This window comes from Carcharodon carcharias, chromosome 1 (assembly GCF_017639515.1).
Source record: "Carcharodon carcharias isolate sCarCar2 chromosome 1, sCarCar2.pri, whole genome shotgun sequence".
In the NCBI taxonomy this organism is placed as follows: Eukaryota; Metazoa; Chordata; class Chondrichthyes; order Lamniformes; family Lamnidae; genus Carcharodon; species Carcharodon carcharias.
This window is the reverse complement of record NC_054467.1, coordinates 45521434-45545256: the sequence shown is the minus strand read 5'-3', so window position 1 is coordinate 45545256 and position 23823 is coordinate 45521434. Positions and strand designations below refer to the sequence as shown.

General features: G+C 44.7%; 1 protein-coding gene across 5 annotated transcripts in view; it reads left to right on the top strand.

Annotated features, from left to right (window-relative positions):
- Positions 1-23823, top strand: part of idua (alpha-L-iduronidase) — a 325106-nt gene that overhangs the window by 259024 nt on the left and 42259 nt on the right. For all 5 annotated transcript variants that reach the window (XM_041197979.1, XM_041197971.1, XM_041197966.1 and 2 more), the window contains one exon: positions 16820-17036. In XM_041197979.1, the coding sequence (XP_041053913.1) occupies positions 16820-17036 (217 nt within the window). The remainder of the gene's footprint in view (positions 1-16819; positions 17037-23823) is intronic.

The following is a 23823-nucleotide window of genomic DNA, read 5'->3' as shown; positions in this document are numbered from 1 at the left end:
CCACATCCTTATGGTCACTACTCTACTGCTGACCACCATATCAGAGAGATGGTGGTGTGGTGATAATGTCACTGAACTATTAATCCAATGTGGCCTAGGCTAATGCTCTGGGGACACAGGTTCAAATCCCACCACAGCAGCTGGTGGAATTTAAATTCAGTTTATAAAATCTGGAATATAAAGCTAGTCTCAGCAATGGTAACTGTGAAACTATCATCAATTGTCACTCAGTTCAAGGGCACTTAGGGATGGACAACAAATGCTGGCCTTGTCAGTGAAGTCCACATCCCATGAGGGAATTAAAATAAAATCTTCTTGGTGTCTCTGGGTGCATTCTTCTGCCAGGCATAGGGAACAATATCTGTTGCCTCTGCCTCGGCTAAAGACTCAAGGGTGGCATCGGGGAACTTTGGTGCTGCCTCCGGGATGACTGCACATGCTAGCGTTGGCCCTCTGAGCATCCTGCTGCATCATCTCATCAGGAAACGCTAAGCCCAATCATTGGCTTTTCAAAGGACCCGCAGTTTCAGGGTCCTGGTTCCAGACCATTGGTCTGGGCCAGTTAGGTTCTTTGCATTTTAAAACCCCTAGCCTCAGAGGGAGCAGTGCAAGAGCAGCAAGAGGATGGAAGAAAGAGCCTGAGAGGGAGCAGTGAGAGAATGAGCCTGAGAGGGAGTAGTGAGAGAGTGAATCTGAGAGGCAGCAGTGGGAGAGAGAGTCTGAGAGGGAGCAGTGAGAGGGTGACCCTGAGAGGCAGCAATGGGAGAGAGAGTCTGAGAGGGAGCAGTGAGAGCGTGACCCTGAGAGGGAGCAGTGAGAGACTGAGTCTGAGTGGGAGCAGTGAGAGTGTGAGTCTGAGAGGCACCAGTGGGAGAGCGAGTCTGCGTGTGAGCAGTGAGAGAGTGAGCGTGAGAGGGAGTAGTGCAAGAGCGAGTGTGCAGAGGAGCAGTGACAGAGTGAGCCTGAGAGGCAGCAGTGGGAGAGTGAGCCTGAGGGGGAGCAGTGGGAGAGTGAGCCTGAGGGGGAGCAGTGAGAGAGTGAGTCTGAGGGGGAATGGTGAGAGAGAGATGGATTGATAAGTATTTTTCTCTTTTCTCTTTATAAGCTAGGATATTCATTCAAATTCGGAGTAAGGAAATTAAAAATATGTAATTGGGGTTATAATAACGGAGACACTCATTAAAATTAATCTTTTAAACAGGAAATAACTGGAACAAAGGTTTTTTTTTAACATTATGGATGGGCAGCCAAGATCTGATGCTTGGAATCCCTGTGCCTTGTGGGAAGTTCAGGACACTTTACATGCCTTGGGTGCCATGTGTATAGGAATTGTCTCCATTTTCTCCAGTTCGAGCTTGGGGTTTCCAAGCTTGAGGGGCATCTGGAGTCACTGGAGCATCAGAGAGGATGAGAGTTTTCTGGATCATACGTCCCAGGAGGAGGCCACCCCACATGCTGTGAGACGTCAGGAAAGTAGATGGACAGCCATCCGGAAGAGTAGGAAGAGGCAGACAGTGCAGGAGACTTCAGGGCATGTGACGCTTTCAAACAGGTACTCAGCATTAGAGATTGTTTAGAGTGATGATACCCTGAAGGAGTGCAGTCCAGACCGTGGCACCAATGGGCAAGGGACTGTAAAAGTGGGAGTAGTAAAGTGTAGAAATGCAGTTGTTTTAGGTTCCATAGCTTGTGGGACAGACAGGTAATTTTGTAACCATCATCGTGAGGCCCGTATGGTGTGTCGCCTCACAAGTGCTAGGTTAAAGGACATCATGGAGAGGTTGTAGAATATGCTGCAGGGGGAGGGGATACGCCGGAAGGTGTTGTACACCTTAGTATCAACAACAAAGAGCGGACAGGTATTGAGCTGCTAATACTAGGGTGGAAGTTAAAAAGTAGGACCTCGAGTTTAGTAATCTCTGGATTATTCCCAATGCCGTGCACTAGCCAAAGTATAAATAGTAAGATAAGGAGGATCAGTGTGTGGTTTGAAGCATGGTACAGGAGGGAAGGGTTCAATTTCATGGGAAATTGGGATCAGTTCTAGGACAGAAGGTATCTATTCAAAAGGAATGGGTTGCACTCAGTAGGACTGGAGCTGATGTCCTTGCAGGAGGTTCACTAATGTGGTCGGGGAGAGTTTAAATTAAATTGGCGGGGGAGGGGGGTGTGGGGTGGGGTAGGAACTAGCATACAGAAGTAGAAAAGAGAAATAAAGTGAATAAAGTGAGAGTGTTGGACAGGCCTAGAGAAGGAAGTAATGCCATATCAGATAGGAGCAGACTAAGAAGGACTACAAGGAATGCAAAGACAGGATTACAATGCATGTAAGTAAACACACATGGTGTGGTATATAAGGTTCAAGCACAAATAGCAGTGTGGAAATATGATGTCATGGCAATAACGGAAATGTGGTTTAAAAATTGTGAGGACCAGGTACTTAATATACAAGGATATAAAGTGTTCAGAAAAGACAGATGGGAAAAAGGGAGGTGGTTGACAGTACTAATTAGGGAAGATATTGCAGTGTTGGAAAGAGAGAATGTCCTTGAGGGGGAAAAGGACAGAGTTCATTCGGTTGGAGTTGAGAAGCAAAAATAGTAACATCACATTATTTGGAATATTCTATAGGTCTTCAGATCATGAGAGATAGATAGAGGAACAAATCTGCAGGGAAATCACAGAGATGTGCAAGAACTATACAGTGGTGATACTGGGGGACTTTAAGTACCCAAAGAACAATTGGGATAATATTAGAGTAAAGGGTAAGGAGAAGGAGGAATATCTGAAATGTGTTCAGGAGAATTTCCCTGATCAGTATATTCTCGGCCCAACTAGAAAGGAGGCATTGCTGGATCTGATGTTGAGAGATGAGGTAGAACAAGTAAATCAAGTGTCTTTTGCAGAACATCTGGGTAACAGTGATCATCATATCATAATATTTAGATTAGTAATGGAGAATAACAAGGAACAATCTAATATAGAACTTCTAGATTGGAAGAGAGTTAATTTCAATGCAATGAGAAGGGATCTAGCCAGGATAAAATGGAACCAGAGACTGGCAGGAAAAACTGTAACAGAACAATGGGTGATCTTAAAGGACAAGATGCTTCAAGTACAGGCTATATACATTCCAACAAGGGTGAAAAGTAAAGGAGCAAAAATGGGGCTCCATGAATGATGAGGGAGGTAGACGAAACAAAATAAAAGGGTGTATGATGCATGTCAAGTGAATTCTTCAAGTAAGAACCAGGTCAAATACAATAGATTGAGAGGGGAGGTAGAGAAAATAAGACTGGCAAAGAGAGAGTATGAGAATAGAATAGCAATCCAATAAAAAGGATTCCAAAAATCTTCTACAGTACCAACATTAAAATAGTAAGTGGGTAATAAAAGGTGGAATAGGTCCTATTAGGGACAAAAGGGTGGTGTATGCTTAGAGATACAGGACAAGTTTAGAATACTTAATTAATTCTTTGTAGCAGTGTTTATTAAGGAACAGGAATCTGACAAAATATCAGTAGAAGTGAAGATAGTGGAGTCAATGGACAGAGTGAAAATTGAAAGGGAGCAGTTACTGGAAAAGCTGGCTATGCTTAGGATAGATAAGTCACCTGGTCCCAAGTTATTAAAGGAAGTGGGAGTGAAGATAGTGGAAGGGCCTGCCTTAATCTTTCAAGCTCCCCTAGGTAAGGAGGAGGATTGGAGAGTGGCAATTGTGATACCCTTATTCAAGAATAGGTGCAAGGACAGTTCAAGCAACTACAGACCAGTTAGTTTAGCAAAAATGGTGGGTAAGGTTTTGGAGTCCATGATCAGGGAAAAAATCAACAGACACTTGAAGATTAATTAAGGGGATTTGTCAAAAGCAGATTGTGCTTGACTAATCCAATTGAATTTTTTGATGAAGTAACAGAAAAGGTTGATGAAGGGAATGCAGTGGATGTTGTCTATACAGATTTTAAGAAAGCATTTGACAAGGTACCACATAAAAGGCTGATTAACAAAATTGAGGCTTTTGGAATAGGAGGGTCAATGTCCAATTGGATGAAGATTGGCTTAATGGCAGAAAGCTATGAGTCATGGTAGATGGTTGTTTTTCAGACTGGAGGTGGTACAGTGGTGTTCCCCAAGGGTCAGTGTCATGAACAGATATTAATGTATAATGTTATTGGAAATTATTTTTAAATTGGACTTGTAGCAGGGTCTGTGTCTATGTGTGTCTTAATTGGATTAAAGCAAACTAGTCTGGATGATTTGATGCATTGTAATTTGAGATGTCAATTAGATAAACATAAGGCTCGAAGGTAAAGAGTACATTTGCGTTTGTTGAATAAACCATTCAAGAGAAGGGAGTGAAATCTTGCACCTAGCTAGGAGACACCAAGCAATGTGTTTATATCATTAATAACATTGTTGGAAGGAAAGGTTTATTGTTTGGAGAGGTAAAATTAGAAAACCTAGTAATTCAATGGAAAATTTACATTCAAAGGGAAAGCTAGGTATAAACTGAGAGGCGATTTTGTGTGTGTGAGACAGTCAAAGGCATGTAAGATCTAAGCAGCTGTAAACCCTACAACTGTGTCTGCAAAGGAACCAAATTGAAAGGAACCTTATTTTGAACTCGTAAGGTCAAATGTGTCTGTTCAAAGTCTATGGGCAGAATTTATAGCTTGATGGGCGGGCGTGCGTCTGACCCGCTCGAGCGTTAAACAAAGCGCGTTGACGTTGGCCAAGCGTGCTGATGTCAACACGCACTCTCACGATTTTTCACTAGGCGGGCATGCGATGGAGACGGAGGCAAGCCTGCCTTAATTAAGTGGCCAATTAAGGCCCTTGAGACACCAATTGTCTCCGACTTTACGTAGCTCATGCGATTCTTAGGCCGTCGCATGGGCAAAATGGCAGGTGGGCAGGCCACAATTATCCAAACCTCATCCACGGGCCAAATAAGAGGGGTCAATGGCCTTGTCAATGCGATTAGTGAGGAGTTTAGAATATCACTTGCTGCTGCTTGCTTCTATGAACAGGACAGCTTCATCTCACTTCAGAGCTGCATTCGGAGAATTTCGAGGCTTCAGTTCAGGACTCAGTGTTGTTTTACAGGCCCCGGAGGAATCGGACCGCATGGGTTTTCCAGGTATCAGACTGCCTTCCCTTACTCTGGTAATGGGGATTGTGCTATTCACTGGAGGCACCTCCTCTGAGGAGGAAGAGGGGGCCAGAAGGGGGAGGAGACCAGGTGTCCCTTTGCAGCTTGCTGGGGAGCGACCTGTGGGAGGAGAGGCGCAGACACAAGGGGCGCAGGGCCAACAGGAAGTCCAAGGTGGAAGGGGCTGCAGAAGACACCACTATCCTGCCAGGGTTTACAGGTTTACATTGCCAGGCAATGCAGCTACCTCAATATGTCTGAGGTGCAATGCCGAAGGAGACCCCGAAGGAAACAGTGGCCTCTATCTATCAGAGGATCAGCCCTAACTTCAGCTCCGACTGTGTGGGTGGACACCCCATGCCAGTGGTGCTGAAGGTCACAGCGGCCATCAACTTCTATGCCTCTGGCTCTTTCCAGGGGTCAGTGGGGGACCTGTGTGAAATCTCCCAATCACGTCAAGCTGGTGACAGGCGCTCTGTTTAGGCATGCATTGACTTTCTTTCATTACCATATGGATGATGCCAGCCAGGCACAGCAAGGCAGAGGCTTCGCAGTGATTGCTGGGTTCCTCCATGTCCAGGGTGCAATAGACTGCACACATGCAGCCATCAAGGCACCAGCAGTTGAGCCCGATGCCTTCGATAACAGGAAGGGATTCCACTCGATGAACGTGCAGATAGTGTGTGATCACAGGACGCTGATTCTACAAGTCTGTGCTAGGTACCTGGCAGCTCCCATGACGCTTACATCCAGAGGCATTCCCAGGTGCCAAGGCTCTTCAGTGCTCCAGCCCGGCTGGATGGATGGCTGCCAGGTGACAACGGCTATCCCCTCAGAAGTTGGCTAATGATGCCTCTTGGCCATCCAAGAACAGAAGCCGAGCAGCAGTACAGCAAGGGCGGTGGTAGAGAGAGTCATCGGTCTTCTCAAGATGCACTTCCGATGCCTGGAACATTCAGGGGGCGCACTCCAATACCCCCCAGAGCATGAGTCACTGATAGTGGTTGTATGCTGTGCTCTCCACAATCTGGCACTGGCAAGGGGGGAATTCGGTGAAGGAAGAAAATCTTGATGCAGCTGCACAGACAATAGATGATGAGTCCAGTATTGAGTCTGAGGATAAGCAGGATGAAGAGAGCGCTGAGAGCATAGACACTGACCTGGGTAACCTCCAGAGAGGCAGGGACACCTGGGACGCTTTGATGCAACGCTCCTTCAGCTAGCCTACCAAATAAGAATCACCACCACCACATGCCAAGTCTGCAGGCTCCATACTCGATCCCTGACAGGACCATTTCCTTGGTCAACAACATACACTTTGTGCCTTTGCAATAAAGTTTCAGGAGACACATGTCCATCATAACATAATGACCTATCCTGCACCGACAGAACAACTGAAGCATGCAGAGGCTAATTGCACAAAATAACATTCATTTACTTGTGAATGTGAAACATTGCTGAAATTAACATTAACCGGTGTTTTCAATCACACCATGCAAAAAGTGTAAAAGAAAAATGGGGGAACAAAACATCACCTGTGATAATGCCGTGTTGTGCTTAAGATGCTTTAAGTTTTTGTTTGCGGTTGCTACGTCTAGGTGCTCCCCCCTTGCTGGCACCGGCTTTGGAGACAGCCTGCTCACTCTGCTGTCCTTTTGGCCTTGATGACCTTGGCGAGTTTCCTCTGGCCTGTGGAGCCTGTGCTGGCCCCACCTGGGAGGGAGCGGCCAGTTCCACAGCTGGCATCTCCCCAGTTACTGCAGCCTCATCAGATGCCTCAGTCATTGGCAGAGGGACAGAGGAGCTGCTGCCGTCATCCGGAGCACCTGAGAGGAGCTCGCAGAGATGTCAGGCAGATCGTGAGCCAACGTGAGGTCACTCTGGACCTCCCTGCTCGCCATTGATGGATGGGCACCCAGTTGGGATACTGGATGCCTAATACATTTCCCACACTGACACTGATCAGCTGAAGTCATTGCTGGTGTGAGGGCTTGCAGGTCCGAGTACATTCCCAGGAACCCATGATTGAGACCCTGGAGGAGCCTCTCCATAAGAGTCGCCACTCTCTCCACGGAGGACACTGTGCTTAGCCATAAAGGCAGTGCTTACGCTCCGCAGGACATCATGGCATGCATTCCCTCATGTAGCTCTGCCAGATCCTCCCCCACACCCTGCTGGACAACCAGCATCTGCTGCCTCATGGACGATTCCAGAGGCCCATCATCTGAGCCATCGACTGAGCATTGCCCTGGTCCCTAGCAGTCCTCTGACTGCTGGCGCTCTGGGCACCCTCCGCCTCTGCCTGCACCTTAAGCGAGTGTGAGGTGCCCTCACCAATGTGTACCGATAGACTACACGTCGATCTAATGCTCACTGAGGTGCTGGTATCTGCGCTGGCATCTGCTTGACAGGGAGGGTGTGATGCTGGTGCATGGTGAGCGTGGTGGTCCTCAGGGGTGGGCCTTCAGGTTTCTCACCCCGATGGGCTGCTGGTGAGCCTAAAAGGGAGAAGAAGGACATGTCATTAGTTGATGTCATGACACTGCCAGTGTACATGCCTGGCACCCTGATGAGACAGAGATATGCATCATGGTGCCCTCGTCTTTTGATTATACATGGAGATTCCAGGTTCAAGGCTCACATCAATATAGAGTCTGCACTGGAATGGTTGCAATAACCGACATTCTCACCTTAGTGCACTGCACTCTTACCTTTATGGTGGGCATCACGGAGACATGGCTGCAAGGGGATCAGGACTGGGAGCTAAATATCCAAGGATATACATCCTATCGAAAAGATAGGCAGGTTGGCAGAGGGGGCGGAGTTGCTTTGTTAGTAAGAAATTAAATTAAATCGATAGCAAGAAATGACGTAGGGTCAGATGATGTAGAAGCTGTGTGGGTAGGTTGAGGAACCGCAAAGGTAACAAAACCATAATGGGAGTAAAGTACAGGCCTCCGAACAGTAGTCAGGATGTTGGGCAGAAGATACCCCAGGAGATAGAAAAGGTGTGTAAGAAAGGCAAGGTTACAGTGATCATGGGGGATTTCAATATGCAGGTAGACTGGGAAAATCCGGTTGGTAGTGGATCCCAAGAAAAGGAATTTGTGGAATGTCTACGAGATGGCTTTTTGGAGCAGCTTGTGGTGGAGCCCACTAGGGAACAGGCAATTCTAGATTTAGTGATGTGTAATGAGGCAGATTTGATAAGGAAGCTTAAGGTGAAGGAACCCTTAGGAGGAAGTGACCATAATATGATAGAATTTACCCTGCAATTTGAGAGGAAAAAGCTGGAATCAGGTGTAATGGTATTACAGTTGAATAAAGGCAACTACAGAGGCATGAAGGAGGAGCTGGCCAGAATTGACTGGGAGATGAGCCTAGCAGGAAAGACAGTGGAACAGCAATGGCAGGAGTTTCTGGGAGTAATTTGGGAGACACAGCAAAAATTCATCCCTAGGAAGAAGAAGCATACTAAAGGGAGGACGAGGCAACCATGGCTGACAAGGGAAGTCAGGGACAGCATAAAAGCTAAAGAGAAAGCGTACAATGCAGCGAAGAGCAGTGGGAAACCAGAGGATTGGGAAGCCTACAAAGGCAACAGAGGACAACTAAAAAAGAAATAAGGAGGGAGAAGATTAAATATGAGGGTAAACTAGCCAGTAATATAAAAGAAGATTGCAAAAGTTTTTTTAGATATATAAATGGAAAGGGAGAGGCAAAAGTGGACATTGGGCCACTGGAAGATGATGCTGGAGAAGTAGTAGTGGGGAACAAAGAAATGGCGGAGAAACTGAATAGATACTTTGCATCAGTCTTCATAGTGGAAGACACGAGTAACATCCGCAAAGTTTAAGAGAGTCGTGGGGCAGAGGTGAGTATGGTGGCCATTATCAAGGAGAAGGTGCTAGGAAAACTGAAAGGTCTGAAGGTGGATAAATCACCTGGACCGCATGGATTACACCCCAGAGTTCTGAAGCAGATAGCTGAAGAGATAGTGGAGGCATTAGTGGTGATCTTTCAGGAATCACTGGAGTCAGGGAGGGTCCCGGGGACTGGAAAATCGCTAATGTAACCCCCCTGTTTAAGAAGGGAGTGAGGCAAAAGACGGGAAATTACAGGCCGATTAGCCTGACCTCGGTCGTTGGTAAGATTTTAGAGTCCATTATTAAGGATGAGATTTCAGAATACTTGGAAGTGCATGGTAAAATAGGGCAAAGTCAGCATGGTTTCATCAAGGAGAGGTCATGCCTGACAAATCTGTTAGAATTCTTTGAGGAGGTAACGAGTAGGTTAGACAAAGGAGAGCCAATGCATGTTGTCTACTTGGACTTCCAGAAGGCCTTTGACAAGGTGCCACGCAGAAGGCTGCTCAGTAGGATAAGAGCCCATGGTGTTAGAGGCAAGGTACTAGCATGGATAGAGGATTGGCTATCTGGCAGGAGGCAGAGAGTGGGGATAAAGGGGGTCTTTCTCAGGATGGCGGCCGGTGACTAGTGGAGTTCCACAGGGGTCAGTGTTTGGACCACAACTTTTTACTTTATACATTAATGATCTAGATGAAGGAACTGAGGGCATCCTGGCTAAGTTTGCAGATGATACAAAGATAGGTGGAGGGACAGGTAGTAATGAGGAGGCAGGGAGTCTGCAGATGGATTTGGACATGTAGGAGAATGGGCAAAGAAGTGGCAGATGGAATACAATGTGGGGAAGTGTGAGGTCATGCACTTTGGTAGGAAGAATAGAGGCATAGACTATTTTCTAAATGGGGAGAGAATTCAGAAATCTGGAGTGCAAAGGGACTTGGGAGCCCTAGTCCAGGATTCTCTTAAGGTTAACTTGCAGGTTGAGTTGGTAGTTAGGAAGGCAAATGCAATGTTGGCATTTATTTTGAGAGGACTAGAATATAAAAGCAGGGAAGTGCTGCTGAGGCTTTATAAGGCTCTGGTCAGACAACATTTAGAATATTGTGAGCAGTTTTGGGCCCTGTATCTCAGGAAGGATGTTCTGGCCCTGGAGAGGGTCCTGAGGAGGTTCACAAGAACAATCCCAGAAATGAAAGGCTTAACATATGAGGAACGTTTGAGGACTCTGGGTCTATACTCAATGGAGTTTAGAAGGATGAGGGGGGGATCTGATTGAAACTTATAGAATACTGAAAGGCCTAGATAGAGTGGACATGGGGAAGATATTTCCATTAGTAGGAGAGACTAGGACCTGAGGGCACAGCCTCAGAGTAAAGGGAAGACCTTTTGGAACAGAGATGAGGAGAAACTCTTTAGCCAGAGAGTGGTGAATCTATGGAATTCATTGCCACAGAAGGCTGTAGAGGCCAGGTCATTGAGTGTATTTAAGACCGAGATAGATAGGTTCTTGATTGGTAAGGGGATCAAAGGTTACAGGGAGAAGGCAGGAGAATAGGGTTGAGAAACTTATCAGCCATGATTGAATGGCGGAGCAGACTCGATGGGCCGAAGGGCCTAATTTCTGCTCCTATGTCTTATGCCTTATGTCTTATGTTCCTCTGGCACCCCAACCTCACTGCGGCCACTTGACCGAGGTGCATGGTGCATCTCCAGCTCCAGGGCCTCCTGCTCGTACCGTGTGAGGTTGAGGAGGTGTGGGGGTCTCCTGCCAGTCTACAACCTCTCAACACTGTTATGGGATGTTTTCTCCTGAAAGGTCAGAGGAATATTGATTAGTCCACCCTGTACCTGCAGCACCATTGCAGCCTGGCCAATCCCATCTGAGGAATACCGCACAGAGCTCAGCCAATTCGTGACTCTGGAGCCACTAGGCACTCAGTTCAAGTAGCCAGGGCTCACCCTCTTGGCCAGATCCTGCCTCATTGATATTTGCCACACAAACTCTAATGCCTCTGAGGCCCACTGAGGGAGGGGCAGCTCTTAACTGTTCTGCAAAGTGACCCATGCCAACACAGTACTCACCCTTCCCGATCACAGCAAGCGCTTCCGGCACTGCACCCATGTGCGCCTCACCACGTCCTGGATGCTGCCTCCTCCCAGGCTTTTTGGCCCCTGGGGACAAGGGTTTCTCTCCTGGCTGCCACCTCCTCCAGGAGGGCTGTGAGGCAATCATCCGAGAAACATGGGGCTGACTGCCCCGCCGACCTGCCCTCCCGCCTGCTGTTTCCACCTGCAATAGATTCCATTGTGCAGACTTCAGCGTCCTTCCATGGCAGCCTTCCAGGGGCTGCCGAGGCTGCTTTTGAATCAGCCGCTGGGTCACTGCTGGACCCAGTGGACATCATGCTCCCACTTGCCCCTTCTCACTCATTCCCAAACTGTGTATCATGCTGGGCAGGCCTTAATTGCCCGCCAGTGTAAGATTGTGGTGCGCTGCCGATCGCGGGCGGCAGTCGGCTTCCTGACCGACTCTGCCCACCCTCGCCGATCTCGCATGCCAAGGGCAAAATTCTGCCCTATGGATTATTGTTTGCTTTGGTGAAGATTTACCTGGGAGCGATTAATTTGGGAATTTGTTTAAAAGTTATGATGGTAGTAATTTGTAGACATGTTTAATTAGTTGTTAAATGAATAAATGTTTAATTTAGTTTTATATAAAAACATTTCTTGAGGCTTAGTGGTTTTATTTCTGAATTCAGAGCTGCATTTCAAACATACCAATTGAAAATATAGATTATGACACTTCAAGGTTCCCCCCTGGGATTTAAACAACTCAGCCTTTATCAACTGCTGTATCGTAACATCAGTACTAGGGGCTTGTTTTGCTATATAAAAAAAGGACTTGGATCTTAGAACATGGAGTAACTGAAGGAATGGCAAACAACGAGGCTGATAGAAATTGCCTGCAACAGGACATCAATAGGCTGGCAGAATGGAAAGACATGTGGCAGGTGGAATTCAATACAGAGAAATATGAGGTGATGCATTTTTGCAGAAGGGATAGGGAGAGACAATGTAGCCTTACTGCCACAATTCTAAAGAATGTGCATTGATCTTTCATTTAATAGGGATGGGAGAGCTGGAGGCTTGCTGGAAAATATGCTAGCCTTGCATGCTGTTAGGTCCCCTGTTGTGCATACTGCCAGCCAGCAGCGCAAATCATACAGGGCTGCACGCTAAAATTATTCTAATGAGGAGGGAGCTTGCAAGTTGCAGGCCACCTGCCTCCAAGGTAACAGGTGTGGGCAAGTCATAAATCGCAATGCCTCAGCCCAAAAATGGGTACAGACCAGTTTCTAACTTGTGCTCTTTAGTGATATTCAAAAATAACTAGGTGGGAGAGCTGAAATATTAAAAGAGTGAGCTTCAGTGGGCTTCTCCAAAATAACATATCAGTTCAAAATATTTTCTAAAACAATTCTTGTCCAAAATATGACCAATCTATCGGCTGAAACTTCAGCATTTAATACCTGACCAGTTTAGAAAAGGCCAAAGTCATTCCAGTAATAGAAATTACATAGAATTAAAGAAATTTGCAAATTTTAATCAGATATGATATTGCAGTATGTGGCATTGTAACTCTAGGGAAGCCAACAAACTAAAGAACAATGTCCCCTCTGTTGTGGTATTTCATCCAGTCTAGACCTCAAAACCTAAACATTAATCAACAGTTTTTCTATTGAGTAAAAAGATAAAGGAAAACCTTAGAGAAACCTTTAGATTGAAAGTATTCTCTCAATATCTGCGTGAAAACTATAATCACAAATAAATTACACTTTTTAAAAATGCCGTGTCTGAAATCCACATTGTTGAGGAATTGAAGGTAGAGCTGTACTAACTTGTGTCCTCAGTGCGTTTATCTACTGAGATATTGGAAGAGCCTACTTGCATCATTTTCTTAAATGTTAATTAATAGTCACTTTTTAAAAAAAATCCATTTACATATGGCTGGTCTATGATCAGAGACACTTGGCTGAGTTTGGGTTTAATGACAAAGTAAGAATACCACCCACCTATATGAATTCACGACTAACCTGCTCCAGTTTCCTACCAACCATCATTTGCGAATTAGAGCCGGTGATGATTTGATGCCATTTACAGGAATCCAGTTTTTAAAGCATGTTCTCATAATGCTTTTTCACTTTAGCGTTGTTTGTAAGCTGGGGACGTTCTCCTGCTTGCCGTTTCTCTCCCCGGCCCTTCTGCTCACTGCCTTTTCTGCTCATCACCTCTCCAACTCACATCTTCCCTCCCTGTCCCTCCCACTCGCTGCCTCCCTCCCCGACTCTTCTGTTCGCTGTCTCCGACCCCCTCACTCACCACTTGCCCCATCCTCCCACTTTACGCTTGCCTCTTCCCTCTCCTGACACCCACTGGTTGCTTCCTTCCCCAATCCTCCCACTCACCACTTTCCGCCACCCAGTCTCTCCCTCCCACTCACAGCCCCTCACTCCCTTGCTTGCTGCCTCCCCTCTCCCGAGTCCTTGCTCACATTGGGGTTTTGGAAAAAGGAAGCAGTGAGTGGGAGGGAGCAGGACGGTTGGGGAAAGTGGCGAGTGGGAGGGAATGGGGGGGTTGAGGGAATCGGTGAGCGGGTGGGGGAAGGGGCGAGCAGGAGAGGTAAGTGGGGAGCAGGAGGCAGGAAGCAACAAGCAGGAGGTAAATAGAAAGAGCTCTGAAGTTAGTAAGAATTCTAATGTTAACAAGAGTCCTCAGGCAGTAAGAGTTTGTAAGAGTTCAAGGATTTTTGGGCCAATTAGGTTCAAGGCAGCCAATGGGTTTTTAATGTAAAGGTTACAGGTCAAAAATGTAACCTGCCCTTATTGCATGTTTTCTTATTGAAAGTAGTACAGTACCTATTTAGCACCTGTTTTCACTTTTTGATCAAAATAACCTTATATTGGGGAAAAAATTAAAAATGTTATTCAAGCCCAAATTGACCTTTATCTGTGACAGAATGGCAGCAATACTTCAAACTTAATGCTTCTCAATTATATCATTATATTTATGATTACTGTACATTCTAAGCCTACATTCAGTGATAATGTTCATCATAACTTGTTTATTTGTTGTGGAAAGGATAAATAACCTGATGTGATAATTTGAATTCTGACCAGTTATGAAAATCCCAATAACTAGAACTGTTTGTATGCTCTTTTTTCAAATTTCCTATTGGGGAATCTATTTCTTATTGTTAATGACAATTGTTTGTTTGATTTAAAAGAAACATGAAAAGTACTAGATAAAGCCACTAAAATGCAGTGCAACATTTTATTTTTATTTTCACCCCACTTGTCCAGTTCCCTCTATGCATGTTGCGCACTATTTCTGGATCAATTCAGCAGGCAGTATTCTGTCAGTTCCATTCTAACCAAGCAATAGGTCTACTTGATTAACCCTCAACTCTTCTCATGTTTTCATACTTGCTGAGACAAATGATACATACTGTGCTCTAACTCTACAGCTGAGATTAGAAACTAAATTGTTGGGGAATTATGATGCAAACCTGTATCTTACCACATCATGACATCTAGTACATATTAACGTATTTTAAGATATGGTCGTCCCTAAATCAAACATCTTCTTAAGAGCAATTTATTTGGGGAAAACTAAATTTATATTTGTATACTCATCTTATGTGTTGAGGAGTGCATGATTCATGTAAGGTGCTAAATGTCACTTGTGTAGTCAGGAGGGAGTCAGAATCTGTTACTTATAGAGGTGAATTTTACACTTCATGGCAGTGGGCAGGAGTCTGACCTGGAAGTGCGCGGTTCGCCCACCAACTCCCACCCCGCCTTTTGAAGACTTAGAATAAAGTGTCTTGCAATCAATTAGTGGCCACTCGGCGGGAAGCCAGCCAACTACTTCAAAAAGGGATGGGAAGAACAACCAACTGTGCCTCCAGGGTTGGACGTCCAATGAACATCCCTAGCTCCTGGGAGTACCTAAATATGTATGAATTGTGACTGCTCCCTTGGTATGTTGGACATATGTGCATTATCCTTTACTTATGGTGACATACAATGTGTGCAGTTGATAACACCTTGCTCCTTCAGAAATCAGCCATGGCAGCAAAGCCTCCGGCTCTGTCTGCTTGACTGGCAATGTCATTGATGAATGAGATAAACTCATGGGCATGCCTGAAAATGGCATCTGTGAAAACCTTTGTACAGTGATGGGCCGAAAGCTGCAAAATTCTGGTAAGTTCTCCACATGATGCTGGAATAACCCAGAGATGAAGAAATTCAAGGCCACAGTTACCTTCAATGCCCACAGGCATCGAGTGGCCACCAAACTGCATTTTACACAGGGATGTGACTGTCTCCCTTGAGAGATGCAGTCTTCTGAGGCACTGGTGTTTGGGCATCTGGAGATATGTCATCCTCATCCTGTTGACACAGCTGGCAGGCTAGTGCCTTCGCCTATCTCTGACTGTCCGTGGTTGTTGTTGTCCTCTGCTGCCTCTTGCTCAGATACAGGTTGCACACCTTGCTGGATTGCAGGGCGCACCTGTCCCTGGCCAGCAGCCCTTCTCCTTCTCCCCTTATCCTCACTGAAAGAGGAGACTCCTACAGAATGCACCAATACCCATGGAGAACAGCAATCTAAAGGTCCAGTGATCGAGTGCACAAACTTGATTGTAGCACTTTCTGTATGCCCCCTTCCCTGAGAAAATGTCCTATGACAGGCTCAAAACTACTGTATCTACAAGTGTGAAAGTCAAAATTCTGAGACCAAACTTTTAGGCAAAAAGTAGGAGGTTGACTTATACATGAGTAATATTTTCGAGGGGTTGAAATCCATGAGGGGCCTTGATATAATGACACTGTCTCAACAGTTGCTAGTCATGGTTCTGAATTCAGATTGTCCCAGGCTATCTATTTCTGACGGTTTAAATGAGAAAAGAGAATTTGTGAAAAAGAGTCACTAGGCTGTTCCCCTGAACCCGCTCCCAAAACTAGCATGAGGTATATGAAAAATTAAGGATATTTGGGCCAAAAATAAGGGGTCGACTTATACACACATATATGAAAAAAGAAGTTTTTTTTGGCCAAACTATTACTTGAGTATATATATGGTATGATAAATCAGTTACACCACTGTGAAACACTCCCACCTTCAGCGTCAAGAGTTTTCAGCAGAATGCAGCCACAGTCCCACTTTAAGCCTTTATATTGATTGTCCTTGCAACACATCGTCATACCTAGTGTGACTCCCTCCAAACATTTTTCACATACGCCCACCAGAAAATGGAGTGGACATTGTAAAATTCAAGTCTACCGCCTTATTAACAAGCTTAATAGCTTATTACTTAGGCTTTTAAAAATGCTGGTGGGTGGCTGATTTCAGTGCGGACTCCCCTATTATTGGAGACCCAACCTCAACACGCTGGATTTTATGCATGCACGGTATGTGTCCGTGTGGGGGGGGGGTCCCAATTTGCGGATGTAAAATTCAACCCATAGATGTTTTAGAGGGAGACAAACACTTCTGATTTTGGAAACTTTAAGGACGAAGTAAGTATAGCAACAAATTACTCAAACTTTCAAACTAGTTTTGGGGTCCTTATTTTTATAAATAGCCACAAATCTGCTTCTGTCTAGAAATTGTGAATTAAGTTTAAAAAGGCAGTCACCTGCACCATATCATCTAATATAAATGGCATGAAAAAAATACAGAAAAGCAAAAACACACAAAGGTTCCCTCTCATAATGTTTTCTTTCTTGTTTTCTGCTAGGTAATAGCGCAGCACCAGAACCTGCTCATTTCGAATCCACAGAAGAAGATAAATTTTACATTGCTTAGCAATGACAATGGCTTCCTGAACTACTACCCAAATTACTTCACACAGAGAACTCTCACTGCAAGGTTTCAGATGAACAATACAAATCCTCCACATGTGCAAATGGTTCGCAAACCAGTGCTCACTGTAATGGGATTGTTGGCTTTGTTAGGTAAGTAGATTTTTATAACCTTGCTTTTTTAAAAAATAGACCTTCCTTAGAAGTGATTAAATAGTAATATCAATAACCCCCAGGATTTTTTTCTTTGATTTTTCATTTAAAGCTGAATCCAAGATCAGGCAGTTGTGTAGTTCGATGATTTTGAATTTTCAAAGAGGGCAACATAGTTTTAAACTGTGGCACCGGAATGAAATCTGAGGGCTTGTGAGTTTTGAGTGGTATTCCATAACTGTAGCATATCTCAACAATTATCAAATGCCATTTATTACCTTAATCTATACAATTAAAAAAGGAGATAGCCAGGCAATAGCCAGCTGATGTTTGACATGCGATTTACACACTTATATGCGGGGCAAATTTTAACTTGCTTTTCACCATAAATGGACAATGCTGGTTCGAAAATGGCATCTGGCTAGTTGCCACCCTGTTTATGCTGGTGTTATAGCAGCCATCTAAATGGAGGGCTCCAGTTAAGCAGCCAGAATACCAATCTGTTTCAGGAAAAGATCACTTTTCATATGCAAATCAATATACATATGTATCATGCGATGCTGTTCAAAGAACAGCCTGAAACTTTTTGGTTTTAAGCGTTGGGGCAGGTGTGGGGGGGCCAGGAATGCTACTCCCAGCCCCCACAATAATACTCTGACCCACTGCTGTCCTATGTGCATGGGGACCCCAGGATTGCCTCCCACCTCTATCAGAGCACTGGTTTAGCGTTGCAGCTTGATAGGTCCATGCAATTGAGACCCAGGTCTGAATGTGGCTCAGCTTTCACAGTAGCAAGCAGGGAGGCAGGCATATTTCACCCACCATCCTCCCATTTTATGACAAATGTTAAAATCAGCTCTACCATGTGTCCTTGTTTATGTAGCATTCGTAGAGTTTCACATATTTCACAGTGCTTCAACCTCTCATGGGTGAACATAAAAAAATGTATTCATTTATTTACCAGATAACATTTTGTTGCCACACAATGATGAAAGTAGCTACCTCTTCCAGTTTTAATAATTTTAATTACGGTATTTATTTGAACAATGCTTTGCTTGTTGTTTGATACAGAATTCTGCTGGTCAGTCCAACATATATTTCAATATGTATTTTGAAAGCCTTCAGTAAAATTATTGGGTAGCATATTACCTTGTGGTAGGGGAGGGGGCAGACATATCGCTCCACCCCAGAAGCAAAGGCACCGGGAGCCGACCCACACCATGCCAGCCCACCTCGCAGCCATGACACAGTGCGGGTGGGCTAAATAGGTGGCATGTAGGACCTGATCCCTTTACTGGGGAATCCAGTCGGATTCTCCAGTAGCTCCAGCAGTCCCACCAGCACCAAGAGCGTATTAGTGGACACTGAAGAAGAAGGCCCATGGATTCCAGAGCACTATGGGGTAGTTTAGACAGGGGACTAAGGAGGGGGGGATGGTGAGTTTTGAGAGCGGGCTGGTAGGAAGAAAATGGAGGGGCTATCTTAGTGGGGGGGCTTCCCTTGATGTGCAAAGGGTGTCCCCCCCAAAGATAGTACACCCCCCCCTCACCCCCCCCGTCCTTTTATAAAGTTTTTTAAAGAAGCGGCCTGCCCACTCTCGCCTAGTTGCCCGCACGAGGTGTATTATGGCATGGGCAGCATACTATTGGGTCAGTTGGCTTCTTATGAAGCTCAATTAAGACCCTTGATTATTTATTTAAGTATGGCGGGCGTATTGCTGATTTCGGTGCACACACACCACCCCCGCCCCCGTAATGTGGGGGTGAGCTCAGGAGTGGGCGGGAATATGGTGGACTGGGCATCCGCTCTATTTTACTTGCCTTCTTCCCCCCTGCTACCAAAAAGACAGCTGGTGGGGGAACGTAAAATGCAGCCCATTGTATGACATTCTGTGGAGAAAGTTTAGATGAAGTAACAGACCGATTTTCACTGGTTTTTATAGGAGAGAAGTTTAACCTAATCTTGGGTGACTGCAGGCTAGCAACTCGTGTTAACCACCCAATGTTACTCTCCATTTAAGTTAGTTCCTGTCAAGAAGGTTAGGTTAAAATTGCCATCAAGTTTTCTGCTGAAATTGCCTGAGGGCAATTTTCAGGTCTGCACTTGGTAGTGGTAGAAGCACTGGCTGTGGATGTTGTTACCATTCAAATATGTGTTTCAAATATGGATTCAACCTGTGAGTAGATCTTGCAATTTGGGGGATAGAATATTCATTGATGTTGAAAGATAATTAATATTGTGATATTACTTTGAGAATATACAAATCACGTACAAATGTTATCAAGGAACCAGCATGTAAAGCAGCGTGTGACCAGCAGTCATAGTGCAGCTGCTGCTGTGAGTATCACAGAATCTCTACAATGCAGAAGGAGGCCATTCGGCCCATCGAGCCTGCACTGGCTCTCTGAAAGGGCATTCCACATAGTCCCACTCTCCTCCCTTATCCCTGTAACCTTGCACATTCTCCCTTTTCAGATAGCAATCCAATTCCCTTTTGAATACCTCGATCAAACCTGCCTCCACCACCTTTCAGGAAGTTTGTTCCAGTCTCCAACTGCCCTCTTGGTGAAAATTTTTTTCCTCACATCACATTTACTCTTTTTGCCAATTATTTTGAATCTGTGTCCTCTAGTTCTTGATATTCTCTTGAGTGGGAACTGTTTATCACTATTCACCTTGTCCACAACCCTCAGGATCTTGAATACCTCTATTAAGTCTCCTCTCAGCCTTCTTTTCTCCAAAGAAAAGACTCCCAACCTCTCCAATCTATCCTTATAGCGACAGGTCCTTATCCCTAGAATCATTCTTATGAATCTCTGTACTCTATCCAATGGCTTCACATTCTTCCTCAAGTATGGCACCCAGAACTGGATGCAGTTCTCCAGATGAGGTCTAACTAGCATTTCACACAAGTTCAACACGACCTCCTTACTCTTGTACCCGTGCCCCTATTAATAAAGCCTAAGTTACTTTAAGCTTTATTAACTGCTCTCTCAACATGCCTTGCCATCTTCAATGACCTATGTACGTATACACTGAGGTCCCTCTGTTCCTGCACCTCCTTTAGACGCTGTTCCTTTATTTTAGACTGTCTCACTATATTTTTCCTGCCAAAATGAATCACCTCACACTTCTCTGCATTGAACTTCATCTGCCATTTGTCTGCCCAATCCACCAACATGTCTGTGTCCTTTTGAAGTTCAAGACTATCCCCAACACAGTTAACGACATTTCCAATCTTCGTATTATCTGTAAATTTTGAAGTCATGCCCTGAACACCACAGTCTAGGTCATTAATATATATAAGGAAGAGCAAGGGTCCCAACACTGATCTCTGGGGAACTCCACAAACCTTCCTCCAATCTGAAAAACAACCTTAATGACTGCTCTCTGTTTCCTATCATTTAGCCAATTTCTTATCCAAGTGCCTACTTTCCCATTTATTCCATGACCTAGAATTTTGCTCACAAGACTGTTGTGTGACACTGTATCAAATGCCTTTTGAAAATCCATATACACCACATCAACAGCGTTTCTCTTATCAACTTACTCTGTTACCTCCTCAAAAAACTCCTGCAAGTTAGTTAAACATGATTTTTCCTTATGAATCCATGCTGGCTTTCCTTAATTATCCTGCACTTGTCTAAGTGACTATTGATTTTATCCAGAACTATAGTTTCTAGAAGTTTCCCTGCCACTGAGGTCAAACTGACTGGTCTGTAGTTGCCAGCTTTATCCTTGTGCCCTTTTTTGAACAAGGGTTTAACGTTCGCAATCCTCCAGTACTCTGGCACCTCCCCTGTGTCTAAGGAATGGTGGTTGCTGAATCCTAGAGTAGACATATCTGTTGAGCTATCTTGTAGTGTGCACATATACTGGTTGTAGTGTTCAAATAAATTAAACCTACATCGTTTACCAATCCTGTGTGTATGATTGGTGAGTTTTTTGAAAGAAGGCTGAAACGCAGCACTTAAGGACCTGCAGCAGCCATTTGAACGATAGTACGTTTTTGATGGAACAAGGTTTGGCCGTGCATGTTGAGAGCTAAGAGTATAAAAATGGAGCCTCAAGAGTATATGAATATTAATTCTTCCTGATGCAGCAGCAGAGGTTCTGTTGGAAGAATTGTGTGACTTTGCAAGGCAGCTTTCCCATTAGAAAAACATCTTAGATTTGTGGGAAGATGCTGCAAATGCTAATGTCCTTCAGGGAAGGAAATCTGCCATTCTTACCTGGTCAGGCCTATGTGACTCCAGACCCACAGCAATGAATCCTAACTACCCTCTGAAAGGCCTAGTAAGCCAACGGCAGTCAGGGATGGGCAACAAATGCTGGCCTTGCCAGCAACGCCCACGTCCCATGAAGGAATGAATAAAAGCAGTGGTGTTCCAATCTCAATGTTCTATGCTAGTATCCAGAGGAGGAGAGATATGTAGGGCGATGTTTAATGGAGGTGAAGGGGAGTCTTGCCCACTGGAGGGTCTAGCTGTAGAGCCTGCTTACAAAGGATCCTACCAGTCCCCTTAATTGTTATATCTCATGTAACTCCCATAGTACACTTGCCCTCCTCCTCCTCCCCACTTTGGACGACCTTCTGCTCTAATGTGCCATGATCCACATTTTAACTGTTCTTCCCACAATCCTTATTATATCTCATGGGTATTAAGCATATCGTACCAGTAAGATAGGGTATGATTCTGCAGTTCCTCGTAAGTTCCCCTTACTCTTAACACTATCGATCATACAAACCTCTTTTTAAACCTGCATCTCTCCTTGAGATGTGACCAAAGTCTGGAGCAATCTGTTCAGATATTATTCCCTCTCCCTTATGTCGGGGCGTTTCCAACCCGCACTCAGGCTCAATGGTTCTGAACCGGACAGATCTGAGATGGAGGTAGTCTCACTGTCCGCTAACTCTCACATACAACCTGCTGTGCCATATCTTTATGAGTCTATTTATATTATTTATAGGCAGAATTTTTCTCTCGTTGGGTGGGATATTTCACTTGGCAGGCGCACAAGAGGCAGCAGTGCACCCGTCGACAATTAAGAGGCCTATTAAGGTCCTTAATCATTTAATTAAATCAGTCTTTTTGCTGCCCATCCAATCGTTCGGTTGGTGGGCAGGCAAAAAGGCAAAGCAGCCTTTGAATTTTTTATGAAATCTCATCCATGGGCTGGATGAGGTTTCCAACAGGAATTAAAAATAGAATAAAAAGGTTTAAATCTCATTTATAACATGTCCCTGCCCATGTGACAGAGTCACATGTTCACCTTATTTTTTAAATCTAAATTTGCACTATTCTAAATCTTCAGCTCCCTGAGGCAGCTCTGTGCCTTCAGGGAGCTTTCAGTGCGTGCACCCATGTGCATGCTCAAACCTCCGCGCTCACTCTCTTCCCACCCCCCACCCCAGCACGCTCAGCGCTGCAGCGCACGATTCATGCTGGCTGGCCGTTAATTGGACAGCTAGTGTGAAGTCGAGATCAGGGCCCGATCGCTTCCACAACCGCTCCCAGGCCCACTCGCCTGAGAAGGGCAAAATTCAGCCCCAAATTTACTTTTTGGTTCTAATTTTTCTTCTTACAAACTAACTTACACTAAACAGTGGACAAAAAAATTTAATTCTTATTGCCTCAAGCTTACACAAACCAATACAAGTATTGGAGGCAAAGAAGCAGCACCTTCACTGGCTTTCAGCCTCATGACATGTTTGAGGGTGATGATTCCTTTGGAGGGAGGAAATTCAAGGCATCTGTGTGGCATGGAAATTTGCTTGATATGAGTGTGATGATCCTTGGTCAGACCCCAAGACGTGGGAGGAGGTCCAGTTAGGGACCAGTCACATTTTGTATGAAGTAGTTAAAGGTTAAGATTAAAGACAGTTACTTTTGGAATAAAGCCACAAGATTCCACAGGATGTGAACAAACACAATAAGCTTTACTAAACAAAGTAAAACAATTTACAATATGTATCTTATACTCTAACATTCAGAATTAACATGGGGTACATATAAATTAACAGACAGACTGGCCAGACACACCACTTTACAGAGTAAATAACAGATGCAACCAAGACCAAGTCCTTTGATTTCTCAAGAACCCACCCAGACGTTAGTCCACCAGACTCACTGAAACTCCATCTTTCTCATGAGGTTTTCCACTCTCCACCTTTGAAGATCCTGTCTTGGAATTCTCTCCAAAAGTTACTATCGCTCTCAAAGGAGTATGTTCTTTTTCCCCAATGGCCCACAATACAGAGACAGTCTGCTAACTGCAGCTCTTTCTTTAAGTTAACTCAACTGAAACCTCTGCCTGTGTTCCTGTCTTGTCTGTGACACTTCTTGGCTGGCTCCCTTGAAGCTGGCTGTCTGGAGACTGCTCACTACAGCACCTCTCCTGCCTGCTTCTGACTGACTAAAATTGTCTGACTCTTGAACTGCTTTACTGAACCTTGATAGGTGTCCTGTCAATACATTCCCAAAGCGTCCCACCCTCGTTACTAAGTAGGAACCAATGTAACAACACTGGAACATGCTGTACCTTACAAGTTACAATCTTCACGGACTATGATTATTAACATACAGAGACATATTGAATTCATTGCATGAGTGAATACATCCCATAATGACAGGATGTGGAAGTGTATTATCCCTGTAAGTAAAAAATCCCAGAAAACTAGCTGAATCCCTTGTGCTAAACTATGTGAATTAGCAGAGTGCTTTTGAGTAAAGTTGATGCTTGAGTATTTTCAGAAGTTTCTCTTCAAGAATGTTATGTTGATGCT